This window comes from Canis lupus, chromosome 10 (genome assembly GCF_003254725.2).
Source record: "Canis lupus dingo isolate Sandy chromosome 10, ASM325472v2, whole genome shotgun sequence".
In the NCBI taxonomy this organism is placed as follows: Eukaryota; Metazoa; Chordata; class Mammalia; order Carnivora; family Canidae; genus Canis; species Canis lupus.
Genome location: NC_064252.1, coordinates 64,574,638 through 64,594,078, shown reverse-complemented (window position 1 = coordinate 64,594,078; position 19,441 = coordinate 64,574,638). Strand labels below are relative to the sequence as shown.

The window sequence follows — 19,441 nt, the reverse complement described above, 5'->3', positions numbered from 1 at the left end:
TAAAATGAAAACAAGTTTAAAGAATAATATTTTCTCTCTCTTTTTTTTTTCATAGATAAATCCAGGACAGATCTGGAGCAAGTACCTAAGGTAACAGAGCTTAATAAATGAGAATACTGCTTTTAATATCTTTAATTTTTTAATAATCTTATATATCTTTAATTTTTCCTTATAAGAAGCTTTCATTTGACCTTCTGACACTAACCACTTTGCCTGTTCTGGCACTTTGTGCATCACTTTTCTTCTTTCTTTTACCGTCATCAATTTCTTTATTACCTAAATCTACAAATATGTTTAAGTCTCCATTCTGAAAAAGAATTTTGTTGATGTTACTACCCCTTCAAATTATTAAGAGATATTTCCTTTGTATGAAAAATTTTATAGAGATGTGTCATAGGTGTTTTCTCTTTGCCCCCGCCCCTCCCCCCATAGAGTTAATTAATCAGATTCATGGCATTAATCAGATTCTCAAAGAGGTCTGTGATAACTACTCTTTAAGGTGAGAAGACCCAGACAACAGAAACAAAAAGGAGAGGGTAGACATTTTTTAAGTACTTTGATTCCTACAAAATAAAATTCAAAGTGTCATTTAAGGCCTTTGATTATTGATTTCCATCATAGTCAAACTCAACTTTTGCTTATTGATCTTTATACATTTTTTTACTTCAGTTAAACTATTTTGCTGGGTCTCTTCTTTACTTGTACTTTTCCTTTAGCCTGGAAGACTTTCCCTCAACTCCCCATATCTAATCTTTCACCTTACTTAAATGGCAAATTTACATGAATACATTTCTTCCCAACTGAAGATAATTGGCCATCTTGCTGAATTTCCATAGGTAAAATGGATCAGTACATATAATAAAATATAGCATAGAAATTAAGTAAGTCAAACCATGTTTAGGCCTTATGCTAGGTACTGGAGATACAAAGATTAATTAGCTATAAATCCAGTCTCCAGGGAGTGATACATATAGTCAATAAATAATTTTTGTGAAATATGAGATATATAAATATATGTGGCATATGTACTTGTGTTCAGAGATGGGGTGGTTGATGTGTTCAGAAATGGGGTAAACATACAGAGATAATGTTTGCCCTTTTGATTGGGTTGTATTTTCTAGGAAAATAGTCAGGAAAGATATTCTAGGCTGAAAGTATATACAAAGATAATTAAGCATAAGAGGGTATGGAAGTTGAGTATTGCTAGAATGTAACTTGTAATAGTGGAAGTGGCAAAATACAAATTGGTGAGAAAGTTAAAAAAAAATGAAGGGCCTTTGATGCCATTCTGAAGAGTTTGGTCCTTAGGTCATAGGAATCCATTGAGAGATTTAAACAGAAGTTAATTCAGTTATACTTGCATTTTAAAAGTATATCTGACACTAGTATAGGGGATAGATTGAAGGAGGACATCAGTAGATAGCTATTTACTGTAATCCAGAGATAATGAAGGGCTGCATTGATGAAATACTCTAGACATAGAGGAGAGAGAGGATTCAAGTATTATTTAGAAAGTATAATGGGTAGGACTTAGTGCCTAAATAGTTATAGTATGTAAAGGAAAAACAATTGACCTTTTCATAAAGTTGAATTTGTTTTGGTTTTAAAATTTAATATATGTCTATCTATAAAACTAATTTTGAAAGCATTTTAAGCAGGAAAAAATAGAAATATAAATAGAGTTTGAGATTTGACATTTAAAAAAAAACTCTCAGTGGGAAATAATAACAAATTTTGGGATAAGTAGGATATCTCCCTTGGGTGTGTGCCTAGTTGGACTGCATTAGTGAATTTGGTTACATAGTGATGGAATGATCACCTCCATTGGTAAAGACAAAAAACATTTTTCTATCTCTTCATGAGTATTTTTAGTGTGGTGAAACGCTATACTTTTTTTTATACAGATTTTTGTTTGTGTAAATCAACCTATCATCACTTGCTTTTGCTATTTATGCTTCAGATCCAAGTTAATCATTATTTAATGGTCTTATGATGTTTGAAGAGTTAATGGATATAAAAAATGTTTATCTAATTGAGGAAAATACATTTTTTAATAGATTTTTATGAAACCAGATTTTGCCTTGGACGATTCCTTAACTTTTAATTCAGTTTTACCATGGTCTCATTTTAATACTGCTGGTGGAAAAGGAAATCGTGATGCAGCTTCCTCAAAGTTGCTACAAGAAAAGGTAATTTCTTTTATACTTTTTCCATGTAGAAAACTTTATTTTAGTTAAGTAGTACCTTTTATGTGAGTTCTGATTTAGTTATTTAGTAAGGGCTATTGCTTTTAATTTCATTGTTACTATTATTGCCTTCATATCTTAACTGATAAAGTGAAAGCATTTTGATTCAATGGAAAACAAGTTGTGCTGGTGAAAAAGGAAAAGATAATTGTTGCAGTGCTTCTTATGTGAAATAGTTGATAGAATTTCAGCTTAAAAGATATATTAGATAACATTTAATTGCTTACATTTATCCCAAATAATATATTGGCTAATTTTGTATTCTTTATGACTTGAAGTATACAAAGTCAACTTTTGCTGAGGTACCATTTTTCCTTTCCCCACATTGTAAGAATGATTATTTTGAAGAAAAAATATGATAGTTACAAAATACAGTATTGTATTAAAAATACAATAGTATATTTTTAGATTTGCAAAGCCTAATATTTTGTATGTTATTAGTCAGAAGTTTTTTTTTTAATTTTACAATATTCTGTGAGAAGTCAACATCTTGAAAATCACTTAAAATGTACAGTTTTAAACCTAGCTTAACTCCTATCAAGAATCTTTTAAAACTTGAATAGGAAGTAAAGATCTTTTGATTCCTGTTCTTTCTCAGCAGTTTAGAGCTGTTTTAAAACTGGTTCTTAAACTAAGAAGAAAGCATTTTGTTTCAGGCTAGTGACCTCTCTTGGCAGTCTGAAAACTTGTCTTCGGAAGATTATTCAATAAATGTGGTCTAGTAACTAAAGAAAAAATTAGTTTGAGGAGAAGAAATGTAGGGAAAGGATCCTGAGTACTCCTTTTTTCACAGTTGAAAATAAAAGTGAAGTCATTTTTCCTCTGGCAGCATTTTTACCTATAAGGATTTTCCTTGAGTAAGAACAGATTCATAAATCTGATGAAAATTATGGGTTTATGGGCACAGGCTCACTCCCACATTGCTTTTTCACATTCCAATATGTTCCCTGTTAAAGTAATACCTTAAGAGAGAAAAACAACAAAAGCCAATAAAAATCTCATCCTACATACTAATACTTGCTAAATTCTTTTAGGAAGACTAAAAGTTGTTCCCTTTATAGAACTTTAATAGAAAATGAATTATGAAAATATGCCATTGAAAGGAATAGATCAATGGAATATTGATAACTTGCAGAAATCTTTGAAATTCAAATTAAACAGTTGTCTCATGCTAAATGTTTAAAGTAATGGAATTTTATATTTTGGTAAGTTACAGTATCAGATTTGTTATATTTCTATCCTGGGTCCTTTTCGTTCTACTCTCTTCTTAGAAAAGGAATGGAAGAAAGGATTCCAAGAGAACACTTTCAGATTCACTTTATGATTGATAAGTAGCTGTTTTTATCTTACTAGGTTTAAAGAGAGGGAATGATACAAAGAGGATTAGATAATTTGTATTCTATTGAAGTGCTACCCAAAGTCCTGGTCTGTGATGAATTAAGGAGTTTGCACTAGAATGTAAATCATTGCACTGCTTCCTTTATTAAGAAAGTCTTTCGGGGGATCCCTGGGTGGCTCAGTGGTTTGGCGCCTGCCTTTGGCCCAGGGCACGATCTTGGTAGTCCTGGGATCGAGTCCCGCGTCGAGCTCCCGGCATGGAGCCTGCTTCTCCCTCTGCCTGTGTCTCTACCTCTCTCTCTCTCTATGTCTATCATGAATAAATAAATAAAATCTTTTTTTTTTTTTTTTAAAGTCTTTCTATGGAAAAACAAAGTCTTTCTATGAAAAATCACTATTGGGCTTGATGTAGTTGATTTACTTTCCAGCAAATTCCTTTTATCATGAACCGGTTAAACAGTTCACAAACTGGCAGCAGTTGTATAAACTGCGTCCTGAGTAGCAGTATCCTGAAGGAGTTACTCATTCTCCATTTCCTATTCTGAAAATTGAGTCCACTTTAGCTTGTAATGTACTCAAGTAGCTTTGTCCCCATATTGCTTTTTAGCAACCCAAAGATTAATAAATATGAGACAAAAGAGTGCAAGAAGCAGATTTACCTTCTTTCTCTGCTCCTGCTATTACTGCCCTCCAAACCAACTACTTTCAAGAAAGAAAAAGTACCCCACAGTCATCTAAGATGATGATCTATTTTAGAAGTCTGAGATAGAATGATCTTAACCACTACACCATCACACAGTGTGCATCTGACTAAAAGTTTATTATAGTTAACCATTTATTGACCTCCTTCTATGTACCAGGCACTGGTATTTTATATATGTAATTTTCTAGTTTTAACAGTCTTAGAATACAGGTATAAGTATTCTTATTTTATAGATGAGGAAACTGAGGCCAAGACATACTAAGTAATTCGAATAAAGTCATCTGGTTAGTAAGTGGCAAAACTAAAATTTGAACCCAGGTCTGTCTGACTCAAAAACTGAAGCTAAGATGAATGCTATGTCATGTTATCTTTCATCTCCTTTCCATTTTATTATGCCTGATGTCAAGAACCTTATAATCCAGTAGTTCATATAATGGCATTTAAAATACATGTAGGAATCTTATATCATTTTCAGGAAGTATTTGGATAGCCAAAGAAGATAATCTTAGAATACTCCATATGATATTTTTTTTTTCTTCCTTCTTAAGCTGAGCCATTATCTGGATATTGTGGAAGTAAACATTGCTCACCAGATCTCTCTACGTTCCGAAGCATTTTTTCATGCAATGACCTCTCAACACGAATTGCAGGACTACCTCAAGAAAACTTCCCAGGCTGTAAAGATGCTTCGAGATAAGATTGCACAGATTGATAAAGTAATGTGTGAAGGATCACTACACATTTTAAGACTGGCACTTACCAGAAACAATTGTGTGAAAGTGTACAATAAACTCAAGTTAATGGCCACTGTACACCAGACTCAGCCTACAGTACAGGTGTTGTTATCCACTTCTGAATTTGTTGGAGCATTGGACTTAATAGCAACAACACAAGAGGTTCTACAGCAGGAACTTCAGGGCATTCACAGCTTCCGGTATGTCCTTTAAGTTTTTAGAAATAATGTTAGAAGTTTGTAAAGGATAAATTTTAGTGTGTAATGTTAGCTGAGGAAGTATGTATGGATGAAAGTTACATGAATATTTTTTCTTCTAGATTGATCTGTTTAGTAATGTTATCATTGTGATATTTTAGTCATAGCACAACAAAAACTGTAATGAACAATATTTACATAAACATTTGGATGGAGAAACAAAATTAAATTTTCTGGTAGATGGTACCTATGAAAGGCCGGTCACAACTTTGAAAATAACATTTTGAAAATGTTGAAATAGTTTTGTGTCAAGTTAGTAGATCAAGGTGCAGGAAGGAATACCAGTATATCTAAAATTAAGTTCATTTTGGGCACCTGGGTGGTTCAGTGGTTGAGCGTTTGCCTTTGGCTCAGGGCGTGATCCTGGGGTCCTGGAATTGAGTTCCTCATCGGCTCTCCACAAGGAATCTGCTTTCCCTCTGCCTATGTCTCTGCCTCTCTCTCTCTGTGTCTCTTATGAATAAATAAAATCTTTAAAAAAAATAAAATTAAGTTCATTTAAAAAATTCTTGAATAGATTTTAAGTTTAATATTTATTTAATAATGCAATTATTACATTTATATATAATTATGTGGTAATTATTAAAATTCATTTCTGATTTGCAGTCTGTTTATCACATTGCAAAAAATTCTATAAGGTAATGGAAAAGACCCAGTTTTTCCCAAGTTCTTATTTTGAAAATGTTTTTAACATTAGGGTTTTAACTATTTTATGTGAGATCATGTCAAAATATTTAATTTATGGATAAACCAGGTATAGACCATCAGAGTTTCAGTTAAGCAGGCTTGCAATGTACTTGTAGAAGCCCCTGTTTGCTGGGAAATCTATCCAAACCTTACTCTATTAAGTGACTATTAAAAAGTTTGTATGGAAGATGTATTCTGTAACTTAATATATATTTAATATATTCTGGAAAAGTTAGCTTCAGGAGAAATGTAACTGAATTATAAGTTCTTATTGACTAGGGATAGGTATTGGAATATTTACTTAGAACACATTTTTTGAAAGGTGGCCCAAATTTAATGACATAAATTATTGATTCATTCCTTCAAGACATGGTTATTGATCACCTTTACATGTGAGACACCAAGCAGATTACTGAGAATATTGCCATGAACAAAGCAGAGATGCTCTCTGCTCTGTTTCTACAATTTATTTGGCAGAATAAAGGAGACAGAAATTACTGGGTAGTCATCATGCTGTGCAATACTGTATGATGATGAATGTACGGATTGTCACGGAGCTCTAACCTTAGGGAAGGAACCTAATCTAGACTTGAATGTCTAAAGAAAATATCTGAGTCACAAACCTCTTTGAGAATCTATTGAACACTGCTAATTAGATCTTCTTTCCATAAAGACATACTGGTACCTAAAATTTTACAATCATTTTTGGGTGGATCATAGTTCTTTGAAGCCTACTTTGGATTTCCTAGCATGGACAAAATGATTTTTAGTTTCCCTTTCACTCTGAAATTTTAAATGTTTCTGTTTCTGAATGTCTGAATAGAATATATTTTTATTTTTATTTTTTAAAAATATTTTATTCATTTATTTGAGAGCACAAGTGGGGTGGAGGGGGGAAAGGAGCAGAGGGAGAGGGAGAAGTGGACTCCCCACTAAGCAGGGATCCCTATGCTGGGTTCAATCTCAGGACCTGTAATCATGACCTGAGCTGAAGGCAGACTCTTAGCCAGTTGAGCCACCCTGGTGTCCCTATTTTTATTTTTTAAGATTTTATTTACTTATTAGAGACAGAGCAAGGGGAGAGACGGGAGGGAGAAGGACAAATAGACTCTGCGCTGAATGCAGGGCCCTACGTGGGGCTCAGTCTGATGACCCTTATTAGATGATGACATAAACTGAAACAAAGAGTCCAGTGCTTAACTGACTGAGCCACCCAGGCACCCTGGAATATATTTTTAAAGTAAATAGCACTAATTTTATCACTACTTTAGAAAAATTGACTTCTGTAATGACAGATGTTGTATCTTTCACTGTATAATACCATGAATGTTGATAAATATTTGAAGCTGATTCTATAGAGTACTTTTATCCTCTGAATAGGACAACACTGAGAAATAAATCAAATATTGAATGCTGCCTGCCTGCTAAAAACAAATTCTAAACTCTTATAATTTTTATCCCCAAGATCATATTTCATTCTACTTAATGTTCCTTGACTCTTCAGTTTATGTCCAATAATACTGATGAAAAGTATAGTTATCCAAAGCTGTCTGGAAAATATTTAAGAACCTTGTTGATTATTATTGCCAGTACATTATGACTTATTTATTTTGAGCCCAAGGAAGAGTTTGCCTTTACTTTCAATCTTACTTTTTTTGTTTGTACCTTAAGGGACAAAGTTTTCATAAAGTATATATGATTTTTAAAAAGACTTTCAAATATTTTCACTGTCTACATTTTACTCAAGTATCTTTCTATATTATTATTTTTTTAGAACCTACACATGTGTATAAAGAGTGCTTATTCTTCACATGAAACAGTTCCGTAAAGCTGCTTATCAAATGTCAGTTCCAGTTGGTTATAACTATATAAAAGTTTGGTATCAGAACTTATGTTGAGTCTCTGACTTTGATAAACATCTTCATATGTAAATAATTTCCAAAGATGAAAGTATTCTAAAAGAAAATGTTTTTCTAGTCAAGAATACTTACTTACAGTTGAAATAACCCAGTTTTGTTTTAATTACTGTCAAATCTTATGTTGATGATTTACTTTCTTGACTTTAACACTATTAAGTATTAACATTAGTTTCTTATTTTGTAGCTTCACAAATATTTTTAAGGCCCATAGTTTTATTTGGAAGCGTAAGAATTAGTTTCGAACCCTTTATATTTTTGATCAATTAAGATAATGTGTATTTTCTGTCTCTTGTCTACTTAAAAGCATTAGTGACGTAAACTGTGTTCTTAGTTTATTAAAATGATTATGCCTTCCCAGGAGGAGTTAAAAGACATTGTGCTTGAATTTCACACATTTTTCTTTTTCTTTTATACTGGAAACCAAATTTTAGTCATTTTTGTGGAGGCAAATCTTAGAAAAGCATAGGGTATTAAAATAGGAAATCTTTTTGTCGGGCAGCCCAGGTGGCTCAATGGTTTAGCACCACCTGCAGCCCAGGGCGTGATCCTGGGGTCCCGGGATCGGATCCCACATCGGGCTCCCTGCATGGAGCCTGCTTCTCCCTCTGCCTGTCTCTGCCTCTCTCTCTGTGAGTCTCATGAATAAATAAACAAAATCTTAAAAAAAAAAAATCTTTTTGTTAGTAGCAATGGAGGGACTCTTTGGGATTAATTTGGTAACAGTGTTTCCATTTGAGAGCTCTTTGTCCAAGTTTTGCTTTTAGCTCCAATGTTCTTTCTAATGTTTTTAAAGGGAACTTTGATTCCCAAATCTTCCTGTAGTCTATTTGCTACAATTGGTAATCTCTAAGAGGAATGTGAATGTCCTTATTTGTGAATGATTCTTCTGTATAATATGAAGCTAATAGCATAGAATAGTGGCATTAAAAAAAATGCTTATGCATGTTTTCTTTTTTCTCATTCTTTCTATATTTTTTGACCATGATATTATTTTCTGTATAAACTGTTTTTGTGAATTCTGAACTCCCAGAACATTTTGTTTATATGCTCTAATGAAATTTTACAACATTCTATTATGTCTTACAGTCATTGGTGTTTTTTTTTTAATCCTTTGCTTATATTTTCTGTAAATTGGTAGTTAGACTTAAAATGCTTGATTAGAGTGAAGGTTTACTTTTTAGCAGGAACACCTAATAGGTAGTGGTGTGTATTTTAATTTTAGCCAAGAGACATATTTCTGGGGAAGGCAGATGGGGGAAAGGGATAATTGGTGATGGGCATTAAAGAGGGCACTTGATGTAATAAGCACAGTGCATTGTATGCAACTGATGAATCACTAAATTCTACCCTTGAAACTAATAAAATGCAAACACTTATTTTATCTCGGCAAAAAAAAAAAGAGATATCATTGTAACATTTCAGTAAGGCATTTATATTTAAGTAAAAGATCAGATTCCAAATCCAAAAAAAAAAAAAAAAGGCATATTATTTGGTTGTCTCTCCTTTTATGATATTAGCAGCCATTTGATGATCACTGCTTAGGTTTATCATCTCATTATGGGTTACAAATAATAATATTCTAGTTCTATACTTCCTTATTCATTTATTAATTGGAATATTTCTGTAAAGTGGTATTTCTCCATAGCAATTTGGTAACACTGAAGGACAATTCTTACAAGGAGAGGCAGGATAAATTCTACATGCCTTTTTCTTACTTAGCAGTTTTAAAAATGATGAATTGAAAATCTAGCATCTTCCAAAGGTAACTGATGATTTTTTTAAAATATATTTTTATAAACATGTGAATTTACATATACTTGAAGTATTTAGGTTTTTTGCTGTTTTTGTTTTTGTCAACGTTCAGATTGTTATGTCTTTTGTAGGAGCCTCCTTAAGTTCACTTAAGATATACTGTATATATAAATAGATACATTTCTATATTTTAAAGTCACTTGAAATAATTCCTCTTTGTATACATTTGCTGCTAACTTGATGTGCAATTAAATTAATTTTTTTAAAAGATTTTATTTATTTAAGATAGAGCACTACCATGAGTGAGGGGAGGGTCAGAGAGAGAAGCAGACTCTGCTGAGCAGGGAGACCAATGTGGGGCTCCATCCCAGGACCCTGGGATCATGACCTGAGGCAAAGGCAGATGCTTAATGGACTGAGCCACCCAGGCACCCTCAGGGTTGAAATTTTTAAATGCAATGTTGTGCTATAACATGTCTATGAGTAGTTACATGGTTCCAAAGTCAGATCTCTGAAACAAAGGATGTTCAAAGAAACTTAACTTCTCTCTGGTTCCTTCCTTCCTACCTACCCTATAAGTCACCATTTTTAGAAGTTTTAACTTATATTTATCCATCATCCATCCAGCCATCTCTCTATCTGTCCCTCATCTTAGATAAGCATTAGTATACTGTATTACTTTGCATTACCTTGCTATTGTCACTTTACAGTATACCCTGGAGATCACTTTACAGTGTGCCTTCTCAATGAGGGGATATCATCCTAAGGGAGCAAGAATTGGTTCTTTTAAGTGTGAAAAAAAATTGGATATTAATAATGGCTTGTGGCCCTCCAAAGGGCCAAGGTACATAAACAGATATACAGTATATCTGTGATATTAAGTGTACGTGCGGGGTGATTAGGAATAAAAATGTCTAAAAAGGATTCTTGCGGCAACAATGAAAAAAAAAAGTTGAGAAACTGCTCTGTAGCAATATATGTTAATTGGTAGTCCTCAATTCTTTTAACAGTACATTAGTGTCTATTATGATACAGTCAACTAACCCCCATAGGTCAACATTTGGGTGGTTTCTATTCCTTTGTAGTTTCAAACAGTGCTGCAATGAATGTATGTTCTTTTGTATTTTTATGAGTGTATCTTTGAGACAGATAGTGAGAAGTGAAATTCCTAGGTCAAAGGTTAATTACCTGTATACTTTTGCTAGACACTGCCAATACAAGTTTGTACTAGTGAATATGTTCAAAATTAGATTATTGTGAAATGTTGGTGCCATTTATGAGAATCTTCTTAGTCTTCTAATTAGCTGTAAGAAATATAATTTCATATTGTAAAATTTTCATATTGCAAATTTATACATTATTTCGCATCAGATGTTTTCAAATTTATCATTTCTTACCAAATGTTGTTACATAAAGAACAAGGGATTTAAAGGTCACATGTTTTATTTATTTATTTTTAGGTCACATGTTTTAAGCTAATTTCTAAAAATATGGGCTCTGGTTGGAGTATATATGTTTTTAAATGTTTTCTATTCAATAATTAAGACAAATTTTAAATTTAGACATTTAAATATACATGTTTTGAAAATGCACCAAAGAATAGAGCTTTAAAAATTTTTTATTATGTATAAACAAATTTCTCATTGGCCTATTTCACTTAATTTTTTAAATACTTTGGACTGACTGTATTACCCATTGTTTTTATGAAGCTATTAGACTGTATGGTAAAGATCCCTTAGTATATGAAGATAGTGATCCTAAGAGCCCCCCTGAACAGGGACTTAATGGGATCATGCTTTTTTTTTTTTTTTTTTAAATGGGATCATTCTTGTCCTTTGGATACTGCATGCTTTCTCTACGGAAAAGCTTCCAAATCCCATTAGTAGTATTTGCCTTTACCACCCTCACAACTTTGACCATCTGATTAGAGTTCTTCTTACTCCAAGCTTATGTAGGATCTGTAAATATTAGATTAAAAAGGAACCTTATATTTTATGAGAAAAAGTTCCAAGGATAGACTGTAGCTTAGTATTTTTATATTTCCAGTCTTGTGTCCTAATGACTTTTCAGGGTAATGACCTGAGGGGAATTGCCCAGTAACTCAGACTGTTCATAACAAATTGAATTGAGTCAGTCTGTCCCTATAGTCCTTCAGGTATTTAAATCCACCCCAGCAGGGCCATAGTAGGCACTTGTATTTATGGAATAAGTGAATGGCTGGGGAGCTGCTGACATTGCTATTCAGTAAATGGTCAATTAGGAAAGGATTTAGAATACCTGAATAGTTTGTCTGTGAGAAGCAGCAAAAAAGCAGTCATGAAATTTCTAGAATCATGTTTCCTATAATACATGTAAGTGTTTGGAGGCTAAGCATGTAAAGAAAAAAATAATTTGGGAGATGAGATGAAACTATCACAGTTATTTTTTTTGTTAAGTTAAAAGACTCCATTTTACTCAAGTATCACATTATTGCACAAATGCTGTCAGCTAGAAAAGTTTTGCCTACTAGTTTTCTTGATGAATGAATTGGGTTTTTAATGAATAAATGTTATGTTTTCCTCTTCCTTTGTAGGCATTTGGGATCACAACTTTGTGAATTAGAAAAACTGATAGATAAAATGATGATTGCAGAATTTTCTACTTATTCTCACAGTGACTTAAACAGACCACTGGAAGACGATTGTCAAATTTTAGAAGAGGTATGTGTTTTGTTTTGTTATTTTTTTGAGGTATATGTTTTGAACTGTGGATGAAAGTGATGTTGCTTAGTATTAATTCCTAACAGTCTTAGTTTAGAGCATATTCTTCTCAGATTATAGTCAGCAAAATTATCTTAAATTTCAAGCTCAGTCAGACTTCTATGAAGTCCTCTACTAACTGTGTGACTTTAGCAAGCACCATAATTGTTCATTATCCTGTGAAGTTAGAGAATAAAGTAATTTTATAGCTTAATTAGAAATTGGATTTAAAATGAGGTCATATATAGCTTACAAACAAAGTTTAAAATCTAGATATAGGATGAACTAACATATCCATATGTATCCATGTATTGGTGTATGTCTTTTATAAAAGTGATCATTATTATATAGTAACTTATCAGTCATATATAGTCACTGAACCCCTTATAATCATGTTTTATACATATGCATGTGCAGATACATCAAATCCATGCTTCTCTTATCTGCTAACTTTTCAGTGCTGCTTACTGCCAAGAACTAGTAAAGAATCCAGAAGCCCTGATAGCAGCCTAACTAAAGAGATGTTTATATTTGTTAGTAGTTAATCCCCCACAAATAGTCCAGGTCATCATTTCAGTCTTCTTGACCACTAACTAAAAAGTACGGGGCTCATGGAGTATTTATACATCATCGGGGTTTGAGAAGGATATTTTCTAGCTACTTAATGAAACTAGGCCAAAATGTGCTTATATTGTTTTGCCCCCAAACCAGCTTCATTTGATCCACTACAGTGAATTAAGATTGACCTGTATTAAAACAGTGACTCCAATAATCTGATGACAAGATTGCTATGGAAAGGTTTCAGGGTTTTGTTTTGTTTTGTTTTGTTTTTAGGCTTCTAGAAAATACCATTTGCAGGATAGGGATCTGAAGATTAAATAATAAAACCAATGATGTTAAAAATAGTTCTACTTCTGAGTGAGATTATTTCATATTTAAATTGTGAAATTTTGTACTTTTATTTTAATAGGAAAGGCTTGTATCTCTTGTATTTGGACTTTTAAAACAAAGAAAACTTAATTTTTTAGAAATCTATAGTGAAGAAATGATTATTACAGCAAAGAATATCATTAAACAGGTAATTATACATTTTTATTTGATATATTTTGGTCTAGAATCTTTTAAATAAGTTTATTTTTACATGATCCTAGTGATAATATAGGCAGTTATAATAGTAACATTTTCTCATTTAAAAACTAAAATATGGAAGTATAGAAGAAAAAAGTCTTACCAGCCAAAAGATTATCACTTTAAGAATATTTCTAAGTGTAAATTGTTACTGATGTTTTTCATTGTTGCTATCATACTGTATATATGGTTTTGAATTGTGTATATATATATTTCAATTAGAATCATAACATAAGCATTTTTTCATTTCAGCCTTCAGAAACATCATTTTTGATGGTTGTATAAAACTCCATCATTATATTATGCCTTCCTCCATGTTGAATATTTAAATTGTTTTCAGTTTGGTGTTATAGAACACTGTGACACACATCTTTGGTATAAAGTTTTGTTTGTTTTTCCTTAGTTATGACTGTTTTCTTATAGCTAATTCCTAGAAATTGAATTATTGGTCAGAGTGGAAAGTATTTTTAAATTATTTGAGAAAGCTGAATTGCTTTCTAAAAAGATTTTACCAAATACACCCTACCAGCAGTAGGTAAACATTTATTTCCTCTTATCCTCATCTCAAATGATAATTGTAAACTAAAATCTGTGTTTTTTCAGTCTTTCCTCATCTTTGTTTTGCCTTTTTACTCAGATGAATATCATTAATTAAACTTCAGTTTTTCTAAATATGAAAAAGCAATTTTAAATATATCTATTAGGCATAACTGATCATTGTCATTAGGTTGAATGTTTCTGAGTTTTTAATGTAAATAAAATAAGCAAAAAAGAAATTATAATCACCCCATCTTATATCTCTTTCAAACATTGAAACACTGTATTTTAAAATTGTTATAACCACTTTCAAAAATTGTTGACAGTAGCTACTAGCACTAACTATACACATATATTAAGACTAAACCATTCTTGGGATCCCTGGGTGGCTCAGCAGTTTAATGCTTGCCTTCACATCCAGGGCGTGATCCTGGAGACCTGGGATCAAGTCCCGCATAGGGCTCCTTGCATGGAGCCTGCTCCTCCCTCTGCCTGTGTCTCTGCCCCCACCCCATGAATGAATAAATTAAATCTTAAAAAAAAAAAAAAAAGACTCAGCAATTTTGCTTCTAGGTATTTACCTAACAGAAACGCATACATAAGTTCACCAAAGACAGCACCAAATATTATGCATGGTGTTACTATTGGTAATAAAAAACTCGAAAAGCCCAGATTCCTTTGTTTTTTTGAAAAACCCAAATTCTGTCATCAGAAAAGATCAATAGAATTGTGGTATATTTATACAATTGAGTACTAATGAGAATGAATAAATCACATGAAGCAGCATGGATGATTATCACATACATAATGTAGCCAAAGAAAATCGATATAAAGGGGTATATACATTGTATGATTACACCTTTGTAAAATTCAAACATAGAATTAATCTATGGTATTAGAAATCAAAGTAATATTATCTTTTGGGAGGAAGTAGTGACTAGGAGGGGAGCAAGAGGAGCTTACTGGCAGTGTTCAATTTCATGAGTTCTCATTACACAAGTGTACTCCTTTGTAAAAAATTATTGAGCTGTGAACATAATTTGTCTAATTTTTCTGTATGTAGGTTATACTTCTAAACAATTTTTAAAAAAACTCCTATGTCATAATTCCCAGGATTCTCCTGAGGGCTAAGCATCTTTTAAAAAAAAAACTATTGAGTATATTGCAAGAAAACATAACCCCCCAAATGAATTTCTTTTGAAATTTTTATATGGGGTTTTTACCTTGTTCCTAAGAATTATAGTTCTGTGTGTTGTTTGTTTGATGTATGTTTTTTGAATAGTTTTAAATAGTAGGGGATTTAAATTAATACAGTTCAAGCATACCCTGGAATAATTATTTAATAGGCTAAGGGTATAATCCTGCAGTTTTTTATACACCTTGAGGTATATGTAAAAGCCATAAGAGAAATCTAGTAAAATGATCTTCATAGTCACTGAGGTCATTTTTAATATACAAATGAACCATTTAGTACTTAAAATTTTAAAGACATTAATCAAATTTTTTTTCTTAAATTTTGCAGTGTGTGATTAATAAAGTATCACAAATAGAAGAAATTGACACAGATATTGTTATGAAGTAAGTATAAATATTAGGTTGGGGGTTATCAGTCAGGGAAAAGATGACACATTAAAATAATTTAAGGAGGATTTAGTTAAGGAATTATTTACTCAGGTTTGGGTAGAGTGTAGGAAAATCACAAGTGACAGCGCAGGACCTTTAAGGGACAAGGGATGAGAAAAATTAGTAGGATTCAGAAGGAGAACACTTAGTTGAAGAAAAAAAAAGACTAATAGTTGAAGTGATTGTCAGTGTGAGAGGCAATCATCTTGAGATAGCCTCTCAGGGAGGGAAATGGAGTTACCAGTACCTTTGCTCTTTCCAGTCTTTTTTTTAGGGCTCCTCATTGGCCAAGCCTAGCAGGTCAGCCTCTCAGGTTAGAAAGAGGATGGAAAGGACAATGTAGATACGGAGGAGGGAAATTGAAGATAATCCATTTTAGAGGAATCGCAGTATTAAGTTTAAATTATTTAGCTCTGTAATTAAAGCCTAGCTTCTAATTGGCTTTGAGAAATTTGAGTATGTGATTTTGAATTGCCTAACTGTAATTTTTTGTTTTCACCCCTGAAATTCCTGTTCGTTCATTTTGAGAAGATAAGTGATAGATTCTATGAATTTCTATTTCATATAGATCCCTAAACTTTATTAACTGGGCCAAGGTATAAATAGCAATATGGATAACTGTGAAACTTCTCCAGGCCAAACTCAAAGAATAAGAATAGAGGAGTTTTAATTTCCACATTGTTATCTAGCGAAAACTCTGTTTCAGAATTAGTTGAAGCAACTGTAACAATGCTGGTATCACTAGTAGTTGGAAAAATTAAGTTATTTAGATTCTGTTAAAAGCCCTATAGACATGGAGAGTCAGTTATTTATAATTTTCTTCCCTATGAAACTTTATCAACTTAAATAAATTCCTATGTCTTAAGTATAGAATCATCTTTTGAGAATAAATTCTAGGGGATCCCTGGGTGGCTCAGCGGTTTGGTGCCTGCCTTCGTCCCAGGGCATGATCCTGGAGTCCCCGGATTGAGTCCCGCCTCAGGCTCCTTGCCTCGAGCCTGGTTGTCCCTCTGCTGTGTCTCTGCCTCTCTCTCTCTCTGTCTCTCATGAATAAATGAATAAAATCTTAAAAATAAAAATAAAAATAAAAAATAAATTCTAGCTGCCCAAAGACAGTCATTGTTTTTGTTGAATTTTTTTTTTTTCCCTTAGGCTTGCAGATCAGATGAGAATGTTGAATTTTCCTCAGTGGTTTGATTTGCTAAAGGATATTTTCTCTAAGTTTACAATTTTCCTACAAAGAGTTAAGGTAAGCCTATGTGATTATCAGTTTGTCCAGAATATCCCTAAAAGTAAGTCTACTTTCTAGATGTATAACATACATACAGAAAAAAATTAGAAGAAAAACACAATTTATTTTTGTAATTTTTCTAAAGAAGCTTGGTTTCAAGTAAGATTTGAAGTGCTTCAGAGTACTTTGATACTCTAATTTTTAATGATTTGTTTTATATTAAAAATATAATGCTTGCTTTGCATTAAATATTATACAGTAATATTTCCTCTTGTGATTTTGTGATTCTTGAATCTCTCTGGATTATCTAGAGGTACAATATTATAAAACACTCAAAAATCTGTTCCAAACCACTTATTTTTTCTAGAAATAGTTGATGTTGCTATAATGGTATTTTTTAACATATAGTTCAAATTTAAATTGCTTTACTTACGTCCTTCATTTTAGGTTTTTATTTCACTTTTTAATCTGAAAGCCAGTCGAGGATTATACATTACATTTAATTATTCTCAGTAGTCAAATCACTTAATTTTAAGCCACTCAGTATAAGGAAAAGAACACATGCCACACAGCATTTTTCAGAAGAGAGGATGTCATAGACTAATACATTTTGGTTAGAATTACCAACATGACATAGCTGTGTTTTAATAAGACGGTCATTAGGAATTACTGAATGTAACAGGCTGTTTGTGAAATTTAACATTCTTTGGATTATCAGATGGCAGTATTGTGTTACATGTGTTAGTTAACATCCCTATCATCCCCCCCCCCCTTTTTTTTTTCCCTATCATCTCTTAAGTATCCTATTAAATGGTCTGGGGGACTTTGGTACTTATCTGTGACATGACTTTTCCTTATCAATATTGGAGTGATGTTAAGTCATGTATATCTGAGTGGGAAAGTTTTTTTAAAATGTGATTCACTTAATTTAGACTTCTGCCAAAATGTGGACCCCACCTATTGAGAGTGATAGAGAACAAAACTGTATCTGTGGATTGCTCAAACACTAGGCCATGTGTTCACTTTTTCTTGTATTCCCACCATGACTGTATCACATACTCTTCTGTTATTGCATGTCTGTGATGTATAGAACTCTTACACTGCAAATTATAGAATTGGCTAACATTTTGCCAGTAATTTTTAAATTTAAATATAATTGACATGCAGTATTATATTAGTTCCAGGTGTACATTATAATGATTCAACAATCCTATACATTACTCAGTGTTCACCATGATAAGTGTACCCTTAATCCCCCTCACCTTTTTCACCCACCCCCTACCCACCTTCCCTCTGGCAACCACCAGTTCTCTATATTTGAGAGTCTGGTTTTTTGTCTCTTTTGTTCTTTGTTTTGTTTTTTATATTCCATATATGAGTGAAATCATATGATATTTGCCTTTCTCTGACTGACTTCACTTAGCATTTTGCCCTCTAGATTCATCCATGTTGTTGCAAATGGCAAGATTCAATCTTTTATGGTTGACTAATATCTGTGTGTGTGCACGCACGTGTGCACTACATCTGCTTTATCCCATTCATTTATGGATGGTACTTCTATTGCTTCGTATCTTTTGCCAGTAATTTTTTAAATAGCTATTTCACTTTTAGGTTTTGTATCAGTTAAATTAAGCCAAATTTTTATTGATATATGTAGAGTATGGGAACAGTGATTTGTGATAGTTGTCATTTCTCATTTTTACCTTTAGACCCCATAAGCTAATACTTCTGTAAAACATCTCTGAAGATGATATATAATCTATAAATATGGTACTTTTTTCTTTGAAAAAAGTTTGTGATTCTGTAAGGGTATGATTTCAATGAAAAGTAGTGTTAATTGCAAGCTGTTCATTTTTAATTGAGAATTTTTAAATAATTACAAATTGGAAAGAACCCAGATGTCTAACAGTAGAGGAATGGTAAATTGTGCTTGATATATTCATTACTATGGACTATCATGCAGCTAGGATTTTCAATGTTGTAAAAAAAAAATGTGTATATTATAACATTAAGTAAAAAGGCAAAATATAGACCTATTTACATAGTATGAGCTCAGCTATTTTAAAAAGATTTATCTTTTTATCTTTGTGTAACAAAGAGTTTGTCTTTTTGGTAGTTATCTTTTGACAGTATAATTTGAATTTATTATTCTTTTTTTGTTTATTTTTCCTAAGTTTTCCACAAAGGGATGTATAACTTCTGTGATCAGGAAAGGTGGTTTTGGGGGCACCTGAGTGGCACAGTTGTTTGAGTGTCTGACTTTTGGTTTTGGCTCAGGTCATGATCTTGGGGTTGTGGGATTGAGCCCTGCATCAGGCTCCACGCTCAGTGTGGAGTCTGCTTGGGATTTTCTCTCTCTCTCTCTCTCTCTCTCCCCTCCTTCCCCCATACACTCTCTCCACCCTTCCCCCATACACTCTCTCCCTCTCTTCTCAAATAAATAAATCTTTAAAAAAGAGAAAGAAAAGATTGTTTATAAGTGTTTACTATATTACAAGAACAAACTATTTGAAGTTGTTATTTAATCTACCAGTATACAATGGTTCCA

At 32.6% G+C, this 19,441-nt stretch overlaps 1 protein-coding gene across 12 annotated transcripts in view; it reads left to right on the top strand.

Annotated features, from left to right (window-relative positions):
• VPS54 (VPS54 subunit of GARP complex) overlaps positions 1–19,441 on the top strand; it is a 78,003-nt gene that overhangs the window by 30,796 nt on the left and 27,766 nt on the right. For all 12 annotated transcript variants that reach the window (XR_003144841.3, XM_049115582.1, XM_049115580.1 and 9 more), the window contains 7 exons: positions 56–90; positions 2,058–2,189; positions 4,836–5,221; positions 12,209–12,335; positions 13,345–13,452; positions 15,562–15,617; positions 16,815–16,911. Coding sequence is in view for 11 of the 12 variants with exons in the window: in XM_049115582.1 (XP_048971539.1) it covers positions 56–90; positions 2,058–2,189; positions 4,836–5,221; positions 12,209–12,335; positions 13,345–13,452; positions 15,562–15,617; positions 16,815–16,911 (941 nt within the window). In the remaining variant the exon portion in view is untranslated. The remainder of the gene's footprint in view (positions 1–55; positions 91–2,057; positions 2,190–4,835; positions 5,222–12,208; positions 12,336–13,344; positions 13,453–15,561; positions 15,618–16,814; positions 16,912–19,441) is intronic.